The following is a 22,404-nucleotide window of genomic DNA, read 5'->3' as shown; positions in this document are numbered from 1 at the left end:
TCCAGGCATTATAAGCTCACATAGCACAAGGGAGGCCTAACACCTGGTGGTCAGCGCTTTGAGAGAGCTCAGTACTAATCATATCTTCAGTGGGAGAAAAGAGCAGTGTAGGTGCAGTGTGAAGAGCTTGGGACTTGGACCAACACATATCTGCAATTACTTTGCTCACACTGCACCACCTTGAGTTCCAAATGGACAACAGGAAAAAATGAATGGCTAGCATAACATAAGCTGGTCCTTTTAATGTGGCAAAATACGCTGAGTAAGAACATGTTGTTAATCCTACACTGTGTGTTCGAAGGCAAGCAATGCAGAGTAGACATTATTAACATGGTTCTTTAGTTTAAGTTCTACAAATAACATTTTAAAAAAATTATGCATGTGTGTGTGTGAGAGAGAGATATCAGGTATCTGACTTTGGTCATTTTAATTTGCACACTGGCATAACCCCCCCCCCGAAAAAAAATGTCACTGTATTTTGTCACTCTCATATTTTCATACATCTTTTGACAAGGGAGCCCAAAGGAAATTACTAATGGGTCAAACAGCTGTGTTTTGTTTTTTTAAACACAGTACTGTGCCAGAAATGGTTGAGAAATAAATGGGTCCTCTAAGCCACAGTTCATAAATGCAACAATTTTTGGAGCCTGCTGAGCAGATGACAATACAACTACTTACACATTAACAAAACCTAACATCAAACAGATGGCTTCACTCTATTGTGCTTTCACACAAAATTTACACAATTGCAGTTCAGAGCAGTAATTAAGTTCGCAAGAAGCGTCTGACATGCTAGTCTTTTCAGAGCATGCAGTCTAATGTCCCAGTATGTAATAAATTTTATATGAGATGGGCAAGGCTTCCAACTTGAAATGGGGGCAATAGATGCTAATCTACCAGGAATGTCCCTTTAACCTCAGCAGGTAGTGCACAGGCACTGAACATCAAGAACCCCTTAAATTGAACTCTCTACCCCTCAGGTTAGGATTATGAATCATTATGATTATGAATCATTATTATTCAGTTTTTTTCCAAAAAAGTGATTATTATTCACTTTTCCCCCAAAACAGTGAAACTCAAAGTGATTATTAAGCATGCACTTCTAACTATAACTGCATTGTCCTATTGCAAGCAAAGTAACCCCCCCCACAAAGAACAGCATCAGAAAATAGAACAAGATGCAGATACTGATCAGCTATTTCTCTTTAATTAAAGTCTTATTTGTAATGAAACTGAAGCTCTCAGTTAAAATGCAAACACCTCAAGAAGCCTATGTTTATTAGCCTATAGTTACCACAAGGAGACAAATACCCAAAGGTATTTCAAAGTATGTACAGTCCCATCAATGGGGCAAAAGATCTTTGATGCCACATACTGGAATCATAAAAGAAAGCTCACTGCAAATGTTAGGGGAAGTCTCCCTGGCAGAGCACATGCTTTGAATGCAGGCTTAATTCCTGACATCTCTACTTAAATGTCTCAGGTAGCAGATGACAGGAAAGACCTCAGCATCTGGGGCCCTGGCTTTTGCAAGTCAGAGTAGAAATACAAACAGGCTGACTAGTACAAGGCAGCTCCCCATGTTCCTATGACACAGGGTGCTGCGGTCTTAATCTGAAGCAAGCTTCAGAACAATCTAGACAACCTCTGACATTAGACATGTCAGGAAACAGGATTGAACAGATGTGTGGCCTATTACTGAGGCAGAAGCAGAGTTCTCACGCTGGCAACACAAATATAGATAAAATAGCACAGGTATGTTTCATGTGCAGAAGCAACTCATTATTTTTTTACCATTGGAACACATTGCTAATAGCTGACAAGCAATCCAACTATTAAAAATTAGCTCTTAGTTTTCCCAAGGCATTTTAGTACTCAAAGCAGAACGTTGAAAGTGCTACCCTCCCCACGTATCAGCAGCTCCTCAGACAGGCTGCTTGAATTTCTGGGTCTGGTTATCCCACGACATCATCCTATCTGCTTCAACAAGCATTAAAAGGGACATCTACTCCTCCACTGAGCCATGCCAAGCAACACTGTGCTTTAGTTTTACTCTCCGTTCTGTACTTCCTATATCTAAAGATCCTGGGCAGTGGCTGCTGTTGTTCACCCAACAAAATCTCACAGTGGCCTCTAGGGCAACTGCTCAATATTTTCTACTGCAAATGAGGTGCCTTGCCTAGTATTTTGTCTCTCTATTATATGCTTCTCTTTATTATTCTTCCACCTCTTGGTGTTAAAGAGCAGGTGGAGAACACGTCCCTAAACATGGGAAGGGAAATTTCTTTCACCTGCTATTCTTGCAAATGAGCTTTGCTAGAAAGGTACCTTCCTGCAACCAAGTGGTAAGCTTATCCATATATGCAAGGACTGCTCGAAATGCTTTGTATTACTATGAATAAAGCTCAATTCATGCTGATAAGACACTATTAGCTGCATTACTCTGCGAGCACTCATAAGAACGTAAGAAGAGCCCTGCTGAATCAAACCAAAGGCCCATCTAGTCCAGTATCCTATTCTCAGTGGCCAACCAGATGCCCATGGGAAGCCCGCAAGCAGACCGTGAGTGTAAAAGCACTCTCCCCGCTTGTGATCCCCAGCAACTGGTATTCAAAGGCATCTTGTTTCCGACAGCAGAGACAGTACACTGCCATCATGGCTAGTTGCCTTATCCACTATGGATGTGTCAAATCCTCTTTTAAAACCATCCATGTTGGTGGCAATTACTACAGATTAGTTTAGATTCCATTTGCTAATGACCAATAATGAATAATTATATATACACACATACATATATATACATACAGTGCCTTGCAAAAGTAATCAGACCCCTGACCAATGCTCTCACATTACTGAATTACAAACTGTTCTGTACAATATTTTATTTTGACACACTGAAACTTAAAATCAATTATTGTAAGGTGACATTGGTTTTATGTTGGGAAACGTTTGTAAGAAGTATCAAAAACTGAAACATGTTGCTTGCATAAGTATTCAACCTCCACACATTAATATTTGGTAGAGCCACCTTTCACTGCAGTAACAGCTTTAAGTCTTTTGGGTTAGGTATGTACCAGCTTTGCACACAGTGTCAGAGGGATTTGGGCCCATTCTTCTTGGCAGATTCGCTCCAGGTCGTTCAGGTTGGTTGGACGTCACTTGTGGACCGCAATTTTCAAAGAGCACCACAGATTCTCAATGAGATCAGGACTTTGACTGGGCTGCTGTAGGACATTCACCTTTTTGTTCTTGAGCCACTCCAATGTTGCTTTGGCCTTGTGCTTGGGATCATCGTTGTGCTGAAAAATGAATTTCCTCCCAAGCTTCAGTTTTTTAGTGGATTGAAGCAGTTTCTCCTGCAGTATTTCCCTGTATTTTCTCCATCCATTCTTCCTTCAATTTTAACAAGATGCCCAGGGACTGCTAATGGGAAGCATCCCCACAGCACGATGCTGCCACTACCATAATTCACTGTAGGGATGGTGTGTCTTGAGGCATGGTCAGTGTTAGGTTTGTGCCACACATAGTGCTTTGAGTTTTGGCCAAAAAGCTCTATCTTGGTCTCATCTGACCACAAAACCTTTTCCCACATTGCAGCTGGGGCACTCTCATGCTTCCTGGCAAACTTCAGATATGCTTTCATATGGTACTTTTGGAATAATGGCTTCTTTCTTGCCACCCATACAGGCCAGTGTTATGCAGAGCTCTTAACTGCTGCACCATTACTACACTCCCAGCCACTGAACTCTGCAGCTCCTTCAAAGTGATTGTTGGCCTTTCTGTGGCTTCTCTCACAAGTTTCCTCCTTGTTCGAGGGCTGAGTTTTGAGGGATGGCCTTTTCTTGGCAGACCAAGGTTGGTGTGATGTAGCTTTTACTTCCTGACTATAAATCCAACTGTGTTCACTAGGAAATCCAAACACTTGGATATTATTTTGTACCCTTTTCCTAATCTATGCATTTGTATTACATTATCTCTCACTTCTGTAGAATGCTCTTTCTACAGTCTGACCAATGACCTTTCAACAATCTGGTTGACCTTCAAGGATGGAGGTCAATGGTAAGGTAGTTGTGTTCTCGATAGGACAATTTCTTTCATCTGTGTAAACTGGGAGCTTCCACAGCACAGGGGTTGAATACTTATGCAAGCAACATGTTTCAGTTTTTTATGTTTCTTACAAACATTTCCCAACATAAAACCAGTGTCACCTTACAATAATTGATTTTGAGTTTCAGTGTTTCAAAATAAAATATCATACAGAATGAAATTACAATGTACCATGTGTAATTCAGTAGTATGAGAGCATTGGTCAGGGGTCTGATTTGCAATATATATCCTCTTGCATTTGGTGAAACTGCATACATACAATGGACAATTTTATTTTTCAGATATTTTTGTTCTGTGCCAGAAACTTTCTAGTCCAGCCCATGCATTTGATGGCTGGAACTGAGAGGTTCTAAGTGGAAGGAAAAATTTAACTGATGCAGGACCAAAACTAGAAGCACAAGCCCTTACAGAATCTTTTCTACTTTTCCATCAAAGCCCAATTAGAAATGCGAACAACTGGGTTACATGTTACAGGCACCACATGGATCAGCATCCCTGTGACATTTCTGCCCCTCAGCTGTAAAGCATATAAGCTCTTACCTAAAATGGTGCATGCATTGTGGCCGGTAGCCCCGTCCCCATCCATGTTAGTGATGGCACCATGTGGGGAGGCTGCTCACTGTGTGCCACTGCACCACATGGTAAGAACCTGTACACATTATAACTGGACAGTGGAGAAATTGCCATGAAGATGTGGATCCCATAGCATGACTGTGTAGCCTAGCTCAGATGCCACAGAATATAGTAGTGATTCCTTGCACAGTTTTCCTGCATGAGGAAATGTGTTGCTCTGCAAATACAATAAGAATCAATGGCTGCTAGCCATGATGGCTATGCTCTGCCTCCATAGTTGGAAGCCGTATACCTCTGAATACTAGTTGCTGGAAGCCACAGGAGGGGAGAGTGCTCTTGAATTCCTTGTCTTCTGTGTCACCTCCCCCCCCCACTGTTCCAGAATTTCCCCAAAACTTGGCTAAGGGGGTTTGGGCAGGGGGGCACATCTGGATGAGTGTGGCGCCTGCAGAGGCTCTCGCTGCTGCTACTGCTGCCGCCACCCCGTGCCGGCTGGTCCCATGGATGAGAGGAGCCCCCACTGGACTGGCTGACCCCCCATCATCGGGAACATGTTTCTAGGGCGCTGGACATGAACACCGGCCAGGAGCTGCGCTGCAAGACGCCGGCCCCTCCTCGGAAGAAGGCTGTGAGGACCTCGCGTCAGGGTGTGTCGCCGCCGCCATTATTACCATCATGGGTGTGGAGGCATGCGGGCCTGGCCCTCAGGCGCTGACTTTCCAGGATGCAGAGGAGGCAAAGTTGCTGGGCGCTGACACCCAGGGCTCTGAATCCGAGGTCCGAGTTCGCCGACTTCATTCTGCCCAGCTAGACTCGGATGCCGCCCAAAGCGGGGGGTGATGTGGGCGGCAGCAGCGGAGGAGAAGGTTCCGCACAAGGCACCCCTGGAGTCCCCGGAGGGGCAGTGAGGTTGCCCTCTGTCGCCTCGCTGGGGCAGCTGGATGCCCAAGAAAATCAGGACATTCCCCTCCCAACAAAAACATATGAAACAATAGACCTGGTTGCAAATGCAATTCAGCTGGCTTTGAGGATAAAGCCACCATTAAGAGCTACTATGTGTATTGTTACTTAACTTTTGCAGATTGTATTTTGCATTGTTTTATTGGTGCATTTTTATATTGTATTTTATATTTGTGTTTTTTTTAAGCCGCCTTGAGGGCCTTTGCCGAAAAGGCGGGGTATAAATAAACTAATAATAATAATAATTAACAACAACAACTCATGTCCTGCTTGTAAGCTTCCCATGGGCATCTGGCTGGCCACTGTAAGAACAGAATGATGGACTAGATGGGCCACTGGCCTGATCCAGCACAGTCTTATGTTCTTATTATTATTGACTTCACACAGGCACATTTTTATATAGATATTGTTATACTGCCATCCTAGCTCCACCCCTGACCAGGAGTTCTCTGTCTGTAAAATACCTGCCATTTCTTGTATCATTCTGCCGCAAGTTCTTGATGAAATGAATCTTCTTAAAGTTCTTTGGTCTGGGTGAGCCTGACAGAGTCCGGCATCTGAAAAATAAAGCAATTGAAACAATTAAGTTATCTGCTGGATAGCTGAAATTTCTCAACACAAAGGCAGGAAGGAAAGACCAGACAAATTATTCAATTCACCCTTCTCCTCAGTCTTGAGGCTGCAGCAGTAACGAAAACAATAGTGCCTAGAAACAAAGAGGCTATAAAAATAATAAAATGAAGCAATACATTTAAAAAAGAAAAATAGAACTTCCTGGATTTTGTTATAGCTCTTAGGAAAGATAGTTAAGAAAAATCACATCATTCTTCCATTATCACAAGAATTCTTTGTGTTAGTGCAGTGTGAACTTAGTCTCTAAACTTTTAAACATTTCACTTTTGCTAATAAAAATAACTGGATTATGCATGGAGGCCTTTTATGTTTGCTTCCTCTTCCTCCTTCTCCTATGAAAGGGGTGCTAGACGTAAAAGAGAAATAGGAGAGTCTCTACATCGAGGTAACCTATGTAGGACCAATGGGAAGGAAAAGAGTACAGTCACCCAACAGAGGAAAACTGACGATAAGGCAGGATTAATTGAGGGTTAACTGGCAACAGCTCGTGCAGAAAGTGCAAGAAGTGGATGGGATGGTCAGAGCTTGGAAGATTACTTTTGATGATGAACTGCCTTCAAGTCAATTCCAACTTATGGCGACCCATCATGGTAAGCGGTATTCAGAGGTGCTTTACCATTGCCTTCCTCTGAGTCTGAGAGGCAGTGACTGGCCCCAGGTCACCCAGTGAGCTTCATGGCTATGTGGGGATTCAAACCCTGGTCTCCCAGGTTGTTAAAAAGTAATAAATTACAATTACTGTTACATGTCCCCAAAAAGTAATAAATTATCATTATAATTACAATTGCTCTGAAAGTAACTGATTACTTTACTGTTACTGAAAAGCAATCACTACAATTACTCTTAAGTTACTTTTTTAAAAAATGGACTGCCTACAAGGTGCTGGCCTTGGCTGCTGCACATCTAAGTAGCCTAAAACAACATTAAAAATAAACGCATGCAAAGGGTAGTAGAATAATTTTTTTTATCCGTAAGGTTAACAGAATGGCATAACAGAATCTCACATTCACCCCCCACCCTCACCCCAGCAATGGTGATACCCCAAGACACGTATACTTTTTCACTCAAAATCAGATTTTACACTTGAAACGCTGCTTTTACAATACATATCTGTTATATCTCATCTTTGTTCAAAGAGCACGTCAGACAAGGAATTTTTTACAGTCTTTATGTTGCCACCAGTACTGAACAGGCTGCAAAAATCACTGCAGCGCCCCATTCAACTAAAACACATTTTTATCAATATGGCAATCCTCTATCATCAAAGAAAAATGCAAACTTTAGTACTTTATTAGTTGCCTTTGTAATTTTTTTTGGTCATCAATATAACTTAGAGGTAACTTAATCATGTACATACTTATCTGGCAGTAAGTCCCATTGAATTCATTGGGTAAATATGTATGCATGATTGAACTATCAGAGGTATTAAGAGATATGTAGTGAGGGTATTACACACCCTAGGGGGAGCTAGACTGATTTAGTTACTGCAGTTAGTCAGTGTTGTGCGTGCTGGTGAGGCCTAGCACAGAACAAGCTCAGATGTTTTACTCCTTAAGAATTATTAAATAAAGAAGCTCTATTTTACCCTCGGTCTCATCCTGATCAATATAACATGGTGTCAGAAGTTAAGAAATCCTCATAGTGTCTCAAGAGTAGCAGAGCTCCTGGGACAACAGAAAAAAAGAAAGAAAAGGAAAGCAATAGCAAAGTTTTCCCCAACAGAGGCCTTTGATTTCACCAGGGCTGCAGCACGGCCGGATTGAAAGAAGAGGTTTTCCGGATACCGCAGTGCTACAAAACTTAAGAAAGAGTAGGAAGAAAGTCAGGTTTGCTCCTTGATTTATGCCATGGGCCAGCAAGCAGAGCAGATATTTAAATCATTTGAGTTTGCTGCTGCAGAGGACCAGAGTCCTGGGGAAATTTGATGAATATTTTGTGCCAAAGAAAAATCTCATTCATGAGAGGGCATACTTTCACCAGAGACATCAGAAACCAGGGGAATCTGCAGAGGCCTACAGAAGATGGCTGCATGAGAAAGCTGATGAATGTGCTTTTGGAGACACCAGGAGTGAAATGCTCAGTGACCGACTGGTAGTGGGAATTTTGGATAACTACCTGTCCCAGAAGCTGAAGATGGAATCCAATTTCACTTTGGAGAGGGCTGTGGAGATGATAAGAAACTCAGAGCTTATAAAAGGCCAGGTCCAAGACCAGGGTGTAGATATCACGACACAGTGAGACACGGTGAGACCAGAGTTCAATTTCGGAGCCCCCCTCGTAATTCTCGTCTCCGCTTTTATTTTACCTCCGCTTGGAGGCGTGGATTATTTTCTCTCCATAAACAGCCTATGACCTTTAACTATTGTATAACATCACGTACATACATAGTACAACAGCATTATCTACGTGGCAATATGCAGGCAGTTATTTAACCACTACAGATGTCAGTATCGTTTACAGCCATAAAGTTAACCACATCCTGTTTTTCCACTGGTCAGATCGCAATGTCTTGAGAGATAGTGTACTGAGAACAGCAGCGTGGTTTGCCAACGTATGCTGTTCATTCAGTCCACCCCACATCTCCCCCTTTTTTATTTTTTAGCAAAAAGTAATTACTACGTAATGGTCGCGGAGCAACAGGTGTACACGTCTGGAAAAGGTATTGTAAAAAACAGCATAAGCCTATACTTAAAATGAGTAAAAGAATAGCATATCTAAGAATCTGACTTAGCCATCCAGTGGGCAGCCAACTCCAAAGCCACTGCCACCAAGTTGTAGGGGCGTCCTGCAAAATGTTATTAGCTAGATCCTTCAAGTTTTTTACCTGTGTTCTGATTTCAAAACTGTTGTCAGTTAAATTAAAACAGCACATATTCTTTATAGTTTCGCACCCCAACTGATGTTGTAATAGCAGGTAATCTATAGCTGCACGATTATCCAAGATAGCTTGTCTTAATATACCCTGCTCTTCATTTAACAAAGCAATGGCTCGAGAGGTGGCATTTATCATCTTAACATAATTACAGGCTAATTTATGTAATTGATTGCTGTTACTTACTGCCAATGCAGGAAGTCCAACAAGGGAGATGGCTAGTGATACACTTTCTGCTTTATTAAGCAATTCCACCTTGTCATTACAATCAGCCGGCATGGCAACAGCTTCTCTTTTCCTACGTTGGGCTAGCAACTCCCTTTTATGAAGGAAAATGGGAACCAGTCGACTCAGGCAACAGATGGTATCAGAAATATTAGCGGGAACATAATTAAAAGTGGTTTCTCCACATGTCCAAAACCATCCACCTGGTAAAGGAATGTGTCCGTACATACTGGATATGTTAATGTGCTGTGTACAATTCCATGTGGGTCTCCCAACCTTTAGACATCCCTTCTGCACCTTATGTCGACTACAATTAACCATCCGAGCACACGTATTATTAATGGAATTTGCAACATGTGATATAAATAATTGAAAAGCATTAACAGGCAGCTGGAAGGTTGGAGTTCCCCAATTCGAAACAGTATGATATTTAATCTCTGAAGTATTCATGAACCGCCCAAGTCCTGTAATGTTCCCAATATCCCCAGGTGCTTTGCATACGGGTATTAAACATGTTCCCAACATACCCATTTCCTGTACATGTTCAGTCATGCAAAAGTCACTCACATTTGTCATTCTTGCTAACTGAACCCAGATATTGTGTTGAAACCGCATCCCCAACTCCTGCCCCAACCTGTCAGCCCCGGCGCTTCCTAAAATCCAACAAATGCAAAGTACAAAAATAGAATTTGTATTTAAAGACGCAATTAAAGCAAGAATGGTATTCTCAGTTGTCTTGTCCACCCCGGCTTGTTCCATTGCTTTTTCTGCTTGTGTTGCTAAGTTCTTTATTTGGCCCCAAGTCACGGGAGGTTGCGGAACATTCCGACCACGCTTCCTGGAAGACATCCCAGTATCCTGAAGTTGCAGAGAAAAATTAGGGATGGGATTCTTAAGATTATCGTGCCAGGACATCGTCTTTCCAGGGCCGGATACACCTAGCAGGTACCCACACAGGACCGTCAGGCGTAGACACAGCCGCGTAACCTCGACCCCACGTTATAAGCGGAACTGGGCCTTTCCACTCTGGATTTGGTAGTTGCCGAAACTGCACCCGCGGGGCAGGTAGAGACTCCGACTGCTGAAAATGCCGCTGCGCTCGAGTAGAAAAGGAAAAATGAGTATTGGGAGATTGAGACAAATTTAAATGATTAATGGTAAACAACACTTGTGCCAGCCACTCCTCTTTGGTGGCCAATCCCAGTGGTACTCCTCCTTTTTGTTTTTGTTTAAGCAAATGCTCTTTAAGGGTACGATTGGTACGTTCGACGACAGCTTGACCTGTAGAATTATAAGGAATACCAAACAAATGTGTAATGGACCACTTAGTGCAAAACTGTGCAAATTGCTGTGAAACATATGCAGGACCATTATCAGTTTTTATCGTCTGAGGTTGGCCCATGATGGCAATAGAACGAATGACATGATTAATAACATTCTTAGTTTTTTCCCCTTTCTGAGGAGTTACCCATATGTATCCGGAATATGTATCTACTGTAACATGCAAATACTTCCATGGGGAGAAAGTAGGAAAATGTGTAACATCCATTTGCCACAACTGGTTAACTATGAGACCTCGTGGGTTCACTCCTGGTTCTGGGGATAGAGTTAACTGTGTGCATTGGGGACATTGTTGAATAATGGCAGAGGCTTCCTGGGCAGTAAGATGGAATTGCTTCTGGAGTGCTTTAGCATTTTGATGATGAAGGGCATGACTTTCTATGGGTGTGCAAAGGAGGGCACGAAGAGCCTGATCAGCATTCAGGTCTATAATAGCTAAGGAATAGTCATATAGAATTAAATTTGGATTGGGCGTCCCACATTGTAGCGGACCCATGGGCACAATTAATTTATTTATTTCTCGTAAATCATGTAAGAGCCTCCACTTTCCAGATTTCTTTTTAATCACAAACACTGGGGTGTTATAAGGGCTATTACTTTCTGCTATATGATCAGCTTCCAGTTGCTCCTTTACCAGTTGGTGCAGAGCTTCTAATTTTTCTTTGGGTAAGGGCCATTGTTCTACCCAAATGGGTATGTCTGTCTTCCATTGTAAAGGAAGAGCTGCCTTTTGTTGGCTAATCATTAATAACAATGGTGGTCTGGAATTGCTCCAGTAAATCCCTTCCCCACAGATTTACTGAAATGTCCAAAATACAAGGGCGAATGTGGGCTATACGATCACCATCAAGAGCAACAACTTGTATCCAATCCTTACTCCGTTTTGAATCCTGAGCTCCGCCCACTCCCCACACAGAAGGGGCCACTTCTACTGGCCAAGAGGATGGCCAGTTATGTTCAGCAATTACTGTGACATCTGCCCCAGAATCTATAATACCTTCAAAAATAACATTGTTTAAACAATACTTACGAACCGGTTTCTCCCTGGTCACTTCTGCCAGTACTGCAGCTACCTGTGGATGGAAAGGATTACCTGAAATACTCACACTCGGCGATTTCGTCCTTGTAGATCCGAATCCACCAGTACGTTTTTGGGAGGAAGTGTTCGATGTGAAAAGACGATATGGCAATAACAATAGTTGCGCAAAAGAATCTCCCTTCTTCAACTGAAGGGGAAGGTGACTCCAATACTGAATATAAATAATTCCCTGATAATCAGAATCAATAACACCAGGTACCACCATTATATTATTCTTGGAAGCAGAGGATCGCGGTAGTACAAGGCCTACGGTGCCTTCTGGTAAAGGGCCAGTGAGTGTGGTAGGCATTAAAAGAACTGCTCCAGGCAAAGGAACATCTTTTGACTCTGCATGTATTAAATCAATTCCAGCGCTTCCTTGAGTAGCAGGGGTGGGTACACTTCCTTGAGATTCGGGGCTGGAAGCCTGCCCCAAGTTCAGTTTCCCTCAATAGGACGGGAAGACACATTGGTATTGGTAGTGGGAGCTGAACGACACTGATTAGCCCAATGATAACCCTTTTTACATTTCGGACAGATTTTCTTTGGCCGGTTTGTAACAGTGCCCCCACCTTTAAATGCTCCTCCGCCAGGAGCCCGACATTCCCTTCTGAAATGACCAGGCTTTTGACAATTAAAACAATTGCCTGTAGGTTTGTTACCCTGTCTTAATGCCCCAGCTAACAATGTCATGGCATGAACATGTGTACCTACCTCTGCACAAGCTTGAATCATGTCTCCCAATTCATATTGCGGTCTATGAATAATGTTTTTCAAAATCTTTTTACAGTCTGTGTTAGAATTCTCGTAAGCTAATTTTAACAATAATTCCCCTTGTGCCTGAGGGTTATCAACCTGCCGTGTCAGAGCCTCTTTCAAACGGTCAACAAACTGAAAATAGGGCTCTGTTGCTTGCTGCCGTACATTCGTAAAAGAACGTAAGGGTTCTTTCCCAGCAGGCACCTTTTTAAATGCTTTCTGTATACACTCAGCAGTTCGATGAAATGCGGCTTCAGGCAATACCCCTTGTTGTGCTATGGTAGCAAAATTACCTGACCCATAAATTTGCTCGGGAATGATATTAGCATCCCCAGCTGCTATAGCAGCATGTCTAAATTCTTGGTCCCAAACTACATATTGCGAAGGAGTCAAAATCATCCTAAAGAGATCCTTCCAATCTTGAGGGATCATGTTATATCCAGTAGCTACTCCTTCCAACATCCCTTGTACATAATTAGCCGTAATCCCATATTCTCTTACTGCCTTATTTATTTCTCTAATAACAGAAAACGGAAGAGCTGTCCAAGTTGCTATGCGATTATTAGCATTATTAGGATCTGGCTGATATGTAACGGGAAAAGCTGAAATTGTACCCTCCCAGTCTCCCATTTCTTCCATAGATAATAATCCTGAGGCTGCAGCCTGAGCTATGGCTGCTTTAACCTTCCCAGTAACCTGTTCTTGTTGAACTGGAGGGCTATATGGAGGAGCATTTACAAATTTCTCAATATCCTTTTCAGGTGTAGGTAAAGAAAGTTGGGGATAAAGAGGAGTTTTCTGGTCAGAATTGGCAAACAGCGATGTCTCTTTTATCCCTAAATGACTAATGGCCTCAGCACACTTTTGCCATAATAAGAGATGGTGAATAGGTGCTCTTGGTTCTTCATGTAATTTTCTCCCTATCTTTATCCAATCTGACTGACGTAGTGATCCTTGCTCTGGATACCATGGACATTGACATTGAATTGTTTTTAACAATGATTCAATGTGAGAACGACTTATAAAGGCTGAGGTATCCTGTTTTAAAATTTTTTGTAGCTCTTGTGCATGAACCTTCTGCTGAGCTGACAATTCCCCCCCCATACTCACGAATGGGAGCTGTACGCTGAGGTGCACCGTTGGCTGATCCTGCCAGTGGGTACGAGGGTGTTTGTTCTGAATCACGTCGGGGTCACCAGATGTAGATATCACGACACAGTGAGACACGGTGAGACCAGAGTTCAATTTCGGAGCCCCCCTCGTAATTCTCGTCTCCGCTTTTATTTTACCTCCGCTTGGAGGCGTGGATTATTTTCTCTCCATAAACAGCCTATGACCTTTAACTATTGTATAACATCACGTACATACATAGTACAACAGCATTATCTACGTGGCAATATGCAGGCAGTTATTTAACCACTACAGATGTCAGTATCGTTTACAGCCATAAAGTTAACCACATCCTGTTTTTCCACTGGTCAGATCGCAATGTCTTGAGAGATAGTGTACTGAGAACAGCAGCGTGGTTTGCCAACGTATGCTGTTCATTCAGTCCACCCCACACCAGGGTGCTTTAAAAGGGCTGCAAGAAATAGCCAAGAAACCCCTGCAGAAATGGTAACCCCAAACTCCAAAATACTAGAAATAAATATACAGCTAAACATCTAATGCTCGTATAAAAGCCCCTAGATGCACAAGATGTGGGAAAGGGCATACACAAAGAGCAGTCTGTCCTGCAAAGGCTGTAGAACTGCAGAATGCCACAAATGTAAGAAGATAGATCATATGTTGCCACTGTGTGCTGCACTAGAATGGTGAGTGACACTGTGGAGCAGCAGAAAAGTCAAGAACAATTTTTTCTGGGTCCAGTCACACGGGTGGAAAATTCCACAGATCCTTGGGAAGTATCACTACAAATCAGTGGGCTCTCGATAAAGTTTAAAATAGACACTGGTGCAGATGTCAGCATAATTTCTGAGTCTATTTACAAGTCTTTTTCTAACCCGCCTAGTCTCCAGCAAACAACAGCAGTTTTAACTGGTCCTGGAGGACAGAATCTAAATCGCATGGGATACTTCATAGCAAGAACCTGCTATAGAGACAATGACTATGACTTTAAGATCTATGTGATCTGTGCAAAGACTAATAACCTCCTAAGCCAAGATGTTGTAACTATGATGGGGTTGTTAAGACTCAACAACAGCAAATGCATATTACGCCAGAAAGACCTTACATATCTTGGACACTGCATAAATGAGCATAGTGTGAGTCCAGATGCTAAGAAAGTAGAAGCCATTTCCACAATTTCTCCAGACTCCACAGGACTGAAAATATTTTTGGGCATGGTACATTATTTAGGACGCTTCTTGCCAAATTTGGCAGAGAAACTACACCCATTAAATATACTTTTGAAAGCAGACAGCACATGGTGCTGGGGTCCAAGTCAGGAAAAGGCCTTCTCAACAATGAAAAAACTCTGAACAGAGGTTCCAGTACTTGCTTGCTATGAAGTTAACCAGCAGACCGTAGTGAGTGCCGATGCCAGCAGATATGGCCTGGGCTCCAAAATCATGATTGAGGGTTGAAACAAGTGGCCTATTCTCAAGAATGCTAACAGAAGCTGAGACCCAATACGCTCAGATAGAAAAGGAATGTCTAGCTGCTGTTTGGGCTTTTGAAAAATTATCAAAATATCTCTATGGGCTAGAATCATTTACACTCTATACAGACCATAAACCCTTGGTACCGCTGATAAATTGCAAAGACCTGGATCGAGTACCAATATGATGTCAGCAACTCCTTTTACACATAATGAGGTACAATCCTCAAGCAGAATACAGACAAGGCAAGACTCTTGTTGTAGTAGACACACTGTCAATAAATCTACTGGAAACTCCAAACCTTGGAACAATCCAGTTTGTTGAGGAAATCAAAGTCTATGTAAATCTACAAGCTTCAAAATCAATATCTACCGCACGCATTCAAGCAACTACCAGCACTGACCCAGACCTTTCAACAGTGCTGAAATTTGTCAGAACTAGAAGGCCATTGTACATGTCTGAAGTGACAACTAACCTTAAACCTTTCTTTGCAGAAAAGGGAAGCCTTACAAAGTTGGAAGGAACAATCCTATTTGGTGATAGAATTGCCATTCCTGATACAATGCAACAGGAAATTTTGGGAAAACTCCATGAATGCCATCAAGGAATCAATATGTGCAGAGAATGTGCAAGAATAACTGTTTGGTGGTCACAAATAGGGCAAGACCTCAAGGCAATAATAGCAAACTGTGAGTTTTGCCAGACAAATAAACCTTCACAACTGAAGAAACCACTCATTACCATTCCAATGCCAGACAGACCATGGAAGAGAATGGGAGCAGACATCTGTGAGTTACGACAACAAAAGTACTTAGTCGCAACAGACTATTTCTCCAGATACATACAGATTGCATACATGCCTGATTCAACAAGCTTTACTGTTATCAGTTGTCAGAAGAATATCTTTGCCAGATGGGGATGCCCAAATGAACTAGTAACAGATAGTGGACCACAATTTTCAGGGAGTTTACTTTGTTCGCTAAGAAATATGACTTTTCTCACATTACAGCCAGTCCCCATTACCCACAAGCCAATGGGGAAGCAGAGAGAGCAGCACAAACAGCAAAGCGAATCTTATGTCAGGAAAATCCCTTCCTAGCACTGCTAAGCTACAGAGTAACACCTATCAAAGCAACAAAGTGCAGTCCTGCACAACTGATTAAGAAACCAATTCCAACCTTAGAAGCAAATTTGTATCCTAAGTGGCCTGATTTGGGAAAAGTCCGTGTCACAGACAACATGGCTAAAAGAACTACAAATATTACTACGACAGACATTATGGAGTGAAGACACTTCCAAAATTACAACCTGGTTCACAAGTAAGACTGAAAATTGGATGACCAGAGTCATTGGTGATCACTCATGGCCGAGTAAGATTGTCTTCCAAGATAAGGACTTTGCTTGGAAAACGCCTGTGCATGAATTTGTTTTATGTTGGGAGAGCGGCGCACGACGATCAACACACCATCTTGACAGAAAAAGGGTTTGATCCAATGGCATGGATACCACGACGATTGGAAGTCTTTTATCTGCCTTCATTCGCCTTCACAGACCAGAAAGGATGGTTTCAACCAGCAACAGCTCAGAGCCAAAGTCAAACTCCAAGATCTTATGTTGTCACTACCAACAATAGAACATTTCAAAGGAACAGGAGACATCTACAGTTGGTTCCCAAACCACAACCAATTTCACAACAAAATGAGAATTCAGAGGCAGAAATACCAGAAGAGCAGAATTAATTGCCAGAACAATCTCAAAAGACTGAGAACAAGGAACTGACAAATTCTTGTGAGCAAGCATCACCTGTCAAAGACAGCCTATCGCTTGAGAGTCTGAAGAGAGTGACATCCAGAGGAAGAGTAATTCGAAAACCAGAATGCTATAGAGACTAAATGTTATTCTACACAATGTTTGTTGAAAAACAACAACCACAACGTAAGTTACAACTCAAAGAAAGGGAAATGTAGTGAAATCTGTCTTTAAGGTAGATGCACAACAAAGAAAGAGTTAACTTTCTCTAGAGGGTATTACACACCCTAGGAGGAGCTAGACTGATTTAGCTACTGCAGTTAGTCAGTGTTGTGTGTGGCCTAGCACAGAACAAGCTCAGATGTTTTACTGTTTAAGAATTATTAAATAAAGAAGCTCTATTTTATCCTCAGTCTCATCCTGATCAATACAACAAGACATAACATAGGTAAACAGAAAATGCACATATCAAAAGTAATCCACTAGAATAAACATTATCCCTTCTCCTGCAATTAAAAATGTAGTCTTGCACAGCATATAGTGGAACTATGGAATTTGCTACCACAAAAGCAGCAATGGGCACCATCTTGGATGGCTTTAAAAGAGAATTAGACAAATTCATGGAGGATAAAGCTATCAGCAGGACCTAGCAATGATGGCTATGTTCTACTCCCACTGTTGGAATGCTTCTGAGTATCAGTTGCTGGGAATACAAGAGAAGAGAGTGCTGCTTGTGCACTCAGGTCCTGCTGGTAGGCTTCCCTTTAGGGCATCTGATTGGCCACTGTGAGAACAGGATGCTGGACTAGATGGGCCACTGGTTGGATCCAGCAGGCTCTTCTTATGTTCTTGCGTGTATTGCAACAAAAAACAAAAGTTATTTGTGGGGCCTTACACACCAGGGATAGCCAACATGGTGCCCTCCAGATGTTGTAGGACTACAATTTCCATCATCCTTGATAATGGTTATGTTGTCTGAGACTGATGGGAATTGTAATCCAACAACATCTAGAGGGCACTATGTTGATGACCCAATTACATTAACACAACTGCCTTCCCACCTACCCACCAGTTTCAAACACATCCAGAAAAGTATGTCTCTTAAATTTTATGTCTTACAGCATGTTACTTTCAGAGGTAAAAATTAATCTGCAATCCTATATACTTATCCATTTAACTCAATGAGGCTTAATTCAAAGTACACATATATAGGACTGGACTCCACCAGAATACATTTCAGGGACTATATTAATTCTGTACCAACTACAACTACCTGCTGCTGCTTACGTACATATATTGTCTCAGCCTAAGCTACCTCACAGGGTTGTTGCAAACATCAATGGGGGTAGGGAATGGCAACAGTCATAGCGTTCACAAATCAAAAGTAAATCTGGGGAGGGGGGCATACACAAGTAATAAGATGTCTGACAGATAGAATGTTAACAGGTGAAGGTTTCCCTATTATTGTATTTTCATAGTAGAAAAGGCTTGCCTGATCTCCTGCAACGCTAACCGTAAACCATGCAAAGAACTCAAGTTTAAAAAAAATAACCACAGAATTTGGGCTTTAAAAAAGAAAAAGAAAAAAAAGAGTATCTGTAACTATATGAAATACAACATTCTCAGACAAAAAGAAGTTATGAGACAGTAGACATAAAACACACGCAAAGCCTCAATCTGGGAGCTCCCGCACTACAGCTGATTGCCGTCGGCTGTAGCGCAGGGAGCTCCCGTGCTACAATTGAGTAGGGCCCCACTTTCCGGCGGGGGCCTAGAACGGAACCTGCCGTATGAGTGGGGCCCTACTGTACTTGCCTTAACCAAATTGATGCATCTTTGTGCTATAAAGTGTCATATTTTTCCTCTTGTTCCCCCCTCCCTGCAAATTAGTACAGCTTCAAGGCTTCTGCTAGTCCTTATCTTGCTTAATTAGTGCAATCCTACACCCAATTTGATTTACCTGGGAGTAAGCTCCATTAAACATAAAGAAATTTACTTCTGAGTAGACTTGTATATGTTGTACTGTAAGTTAACTATACAATGATTTTTCACAAATGCCTGTTGCTTAATATGCTTAATATTGCTTAATATGTTTTTAAATAATGTTTTAACCCTTTAAAAACGTTTTTAAAATGTTTTTAACGCTGTTTTGTCTTAATGTATTTTAAGATTTGTTTTTATGATCTTTTAAAGTGTTTTTAGTGCCTTGTTTGCCGCCCTGGGCTCCTGCTGGGAGGAAGAGCGGGATACAAATTAAATAAATAAATAAAAATAAAAATAAAATAATAATAATAAAAGTTGGACAGTGGGTCTACTAATACAACCATCTCTCTGCCTTCTAAATTCATTTAGCTCAGCAAATCTTGCATTCAGCTTTAGAATTTAAATGCCAAATTCAATGAACTTTTAACCTAATGCAATACAAGACTTGTTTTGGTCCAGTATATTAGAAATGCAGCAGAATTACAAGTCCAAGGTGGCTAACAAATTTTACAGGTCAGGATGGGAACAGGATATTTTCTACTAATTTTAGAAAATGCTATGTCATATGTTGCTTACTTAATACATAGCTAGTAATCCAAAACTGTTGTACAACTAAGAGACCAGAACTTTCCAGAAGCAAAGGATTGGTAGTTTCTCTTCAGAACAGTTTATTTTATAGGATAAAAAAACAAATGTCTTTATTAATGGAAAAGAAATATTCATAATTTGAGAACCAGGAAAATTACAGACCTCAGGTAGTTAAGAAGCATACAAGATCACCAGATTAGCGAAACTGATGACATACATTCAGAGTAGCATCTCATGAAGCTAGAGGCTGGCTTCCAGTGCCCTAATAATGATCTGCTAGTCCCAAAATCAAGCCCCATAATAACAATTTAGTATATGAACCATTGTGCCATACAGCAAACCTAGATACAGCAAGAAAGATGTTGGAATTGTTGATCACAAGCTGAATATGAGCCAACCGTGTGATGTGGCTGCAAAAAAGGCAAATGCTATTTTAGACTGCATTAACAGAAGTAGAGTTTCCAAATCACATGAAGTACGAGTTCCCCTCTATTCGGCACTGTCTAGGCCTCATCTTGAGTACTGCATCAAATTCTGGACACCGCACTTTAAGGATGAAGACAAACTGGAAGAGGTTCAGAGGAAGGCAACAAGAATGATCAGGGGATTGGAAACAAAGCCCTATGAGGAGAGACTGAAAGAACTGGGCATGTTCAGCATTGAGAAGAGCAGGCTGCGGGAAGATATGATAGCACACTTCAAGTACTTGAAAGGTTGTCCCACAGAAGAGGGCCAGGATCTCTTCTCAATCATCCCAAAGTGCAGGACACAAAATAATGGACTCAAGTTGCAGGAAGCCAGATTTTGACTGAACATCAGGAAAAACTTCCTGTTAGAGCAGTATGACAATGGAACCAATTACCTAGGGAGGTGGTGGACTCTCCAACACTGGAGACATTCAAGAGGCAGCTGGACAGCCACCTGTTGAGTATGCTTTAAGTTAGATTCCTGCATTGAGTAGGGGGTTGGACTTGATGGCCTTATAGGACCCTTCCAACTCTACAATTCTATGATTCTAAGGCTTGACCTTATAAACTTTTTTTTCCACATGGCACTTTGCTGACAATCAATTTTTAGTTCAATGTGTTTGACAGAGGGCCCTTGATTCAATTTTAAGTAGGATGGCCAAATGAAAAAGGGGACAGTGCTCTGCACCTTTGATAATGGAACACTGATAATTTCAGCAGGTGTCGTGTGTCTTGCTGGAGTTTCCCTTTTTACACAACTATTAAAGGTGAAGAAGCCCTGTCCTCTTTTTTGTCTGACCACCCTAGTTTTAAGTAAGTGTAGGTTTAAAGTGCTTGTATTTAATTTTAAGCAGTGTCTTTAATAAAGGAACTTTTTTTAAAGTTAGTCTAAATTGAAAAAATACTAAATAATGGAGGGGGGGCTTTTCTATCCTCATTAAGCAGTCACTCACACACCAATACCACTACATATCTGCAAAGACTGTTTTTAGTTAAAAAAAAAGAAGTATCAGAGAAAAGGTAAATACACAGCTGCATGTAACATGTTGTTTGGCCCTCTATCATTTGACCATAAACTGCAAAGATCTACACACGATCACTATCTCTCTTCATGGAGGTTTTATTCTCCTAGATATGTCTATTTCCCTCTGAATAGCATACGAACCTTGTAACACCCTCCTATTTCTATCAGCAGCCACAATGGGCTCCAATTAAAAGAAGCCCCACTGTGAACAGACGTCCACTGGAAAGAGAGCCCCAAGTAAACAATCTGAAATATTAAACATGACTTATTTCTCTGGGCAATTATAGCTGCATTTGAATAATTTAGGAAGCCACTTCATAATGTTCTCATGAATGCTCTGTTACACAGTGTCTAAAAAGAACACAGTCTTATTAATAGGAAGTTGTAGATTTTGCTATTCATTTTTTTTGCCCCTTAAGAGACAGGGTAAAAAAAAAATCCAATTTCTGTTCAGTTTAACAAGCCATGATTTTTTTTTATAATTATCTTTTATTTTATTTTTCAGGAAATACAGAAAAATGAACAGTTAATCAACAAACATGGAGTACATTGAATATACAAATGATGTTGACAATCCAATCTTGTATCCAAACCGTAATAAAAACAAAATGGTGTTTTATAATTACTTTTCACCCATTGTCTTTATTCTCTGTGCCCTTCATGAATTTGGTAAATACTGATAAGCACAGTTATCCAGACCTTGACCTACAGAAAATTTAATAAAACTTCTGTCTTGCCAAGGGGCTCAGCCACAGACAAAATGCACAGGATGTATTACTTTTTTATATAATTCTATTGTTAAAAAATTAGCCTTCCCCAATATATATATTCATATTATTATATAAAAATGTTACTATGTTATTGAAGTGCATTTTTGTATTGGAAACACAAGGCAAACACAAATGATAATAATGTTTTTTCTTTACTACAAACAGGTTAAAAGTTTGTGTAGTTTTTTTGAATCTGCAACTTGTGGCCCTCTCATCCTTGTACAAGGGCATGACTTTACCCCCGTTTACAATGGCAAATTATTAATTCCTTAATTTTTTATTTAAAAACTTAGCAACATTTAAAAAAAAAATAGGAAAAGGATTAGGAATAATTATCTGACTGTGAGTGAGACTGCCTCATGTTCCCTGGAGTGAATGTTAACAGATGCCAGACAATATGAAAAAAGGTCCATGGGACAGCTACTTGAGCATGTGATGGAGGTAGAGAAGTTGGCCTTCTTCGCCATCCTCACCACCATACAGTAAGCACAGTTATGTTGTTTCACTCATGTTCAGTTGGCCTCACAGCACATATTTAGCCACTTGCATTCTAGCTGTCATTTGGCCAGTTTCATCCCTTGTACTTGATCCTATACATATGTTAACATAAAGCTGACAGGTGACTTCAATGGATGCAACCTGTCACTGAACTCCTCTTTCCCAGATGTGTCAATG

The 22,404-nt window shown here is 41.2% G+C and overlaps 1 protein-coding gene across 1 annotated transcript in view; it reads right to left on the bottom strand.

Annotated features, from left to right (window-relative positions):
- CABLES1 (Cdk5 and Abl enzyme substrate 1) overlaps positions 1 to 22,404 on the bottom strand; it is a 108,533-nt gene that overhangs the window by 41,673 nt on the left and 44,456 nt on the right. Inside the window, exon 3 of the mRNA XM_061596918.1 lies at positions 6,105 to 6,197. Within this exon, the coding sequence (XP_061452902.1) occupies positions 6,105 to 6,197 (93 nt within the window). The remainder of the gene's footprint in view (positions 1 to 6,104; positions 6,198 to 22,404) is intronic.

The sequence above is a fragment of the Rhineura floridana genome, chromosome 1 (assembly GCF_030035675.1).
Source record: "Rhineura floridana isolate rRhiFlo1 chromosome 1, rRhiFlo1.hap2, whole genome shotgun sequence".
Lineage (NCBI taxonomy): Eukaryota > Metazoa > Chordata > Lepidosauria > Squamata > Rhineuridae > Rhineura > Rhineura floridana.
Note: the sequence above shows the minus strand (reverse complement) of the source record. Positions and strands in the feature narration are given on the sequence as shown.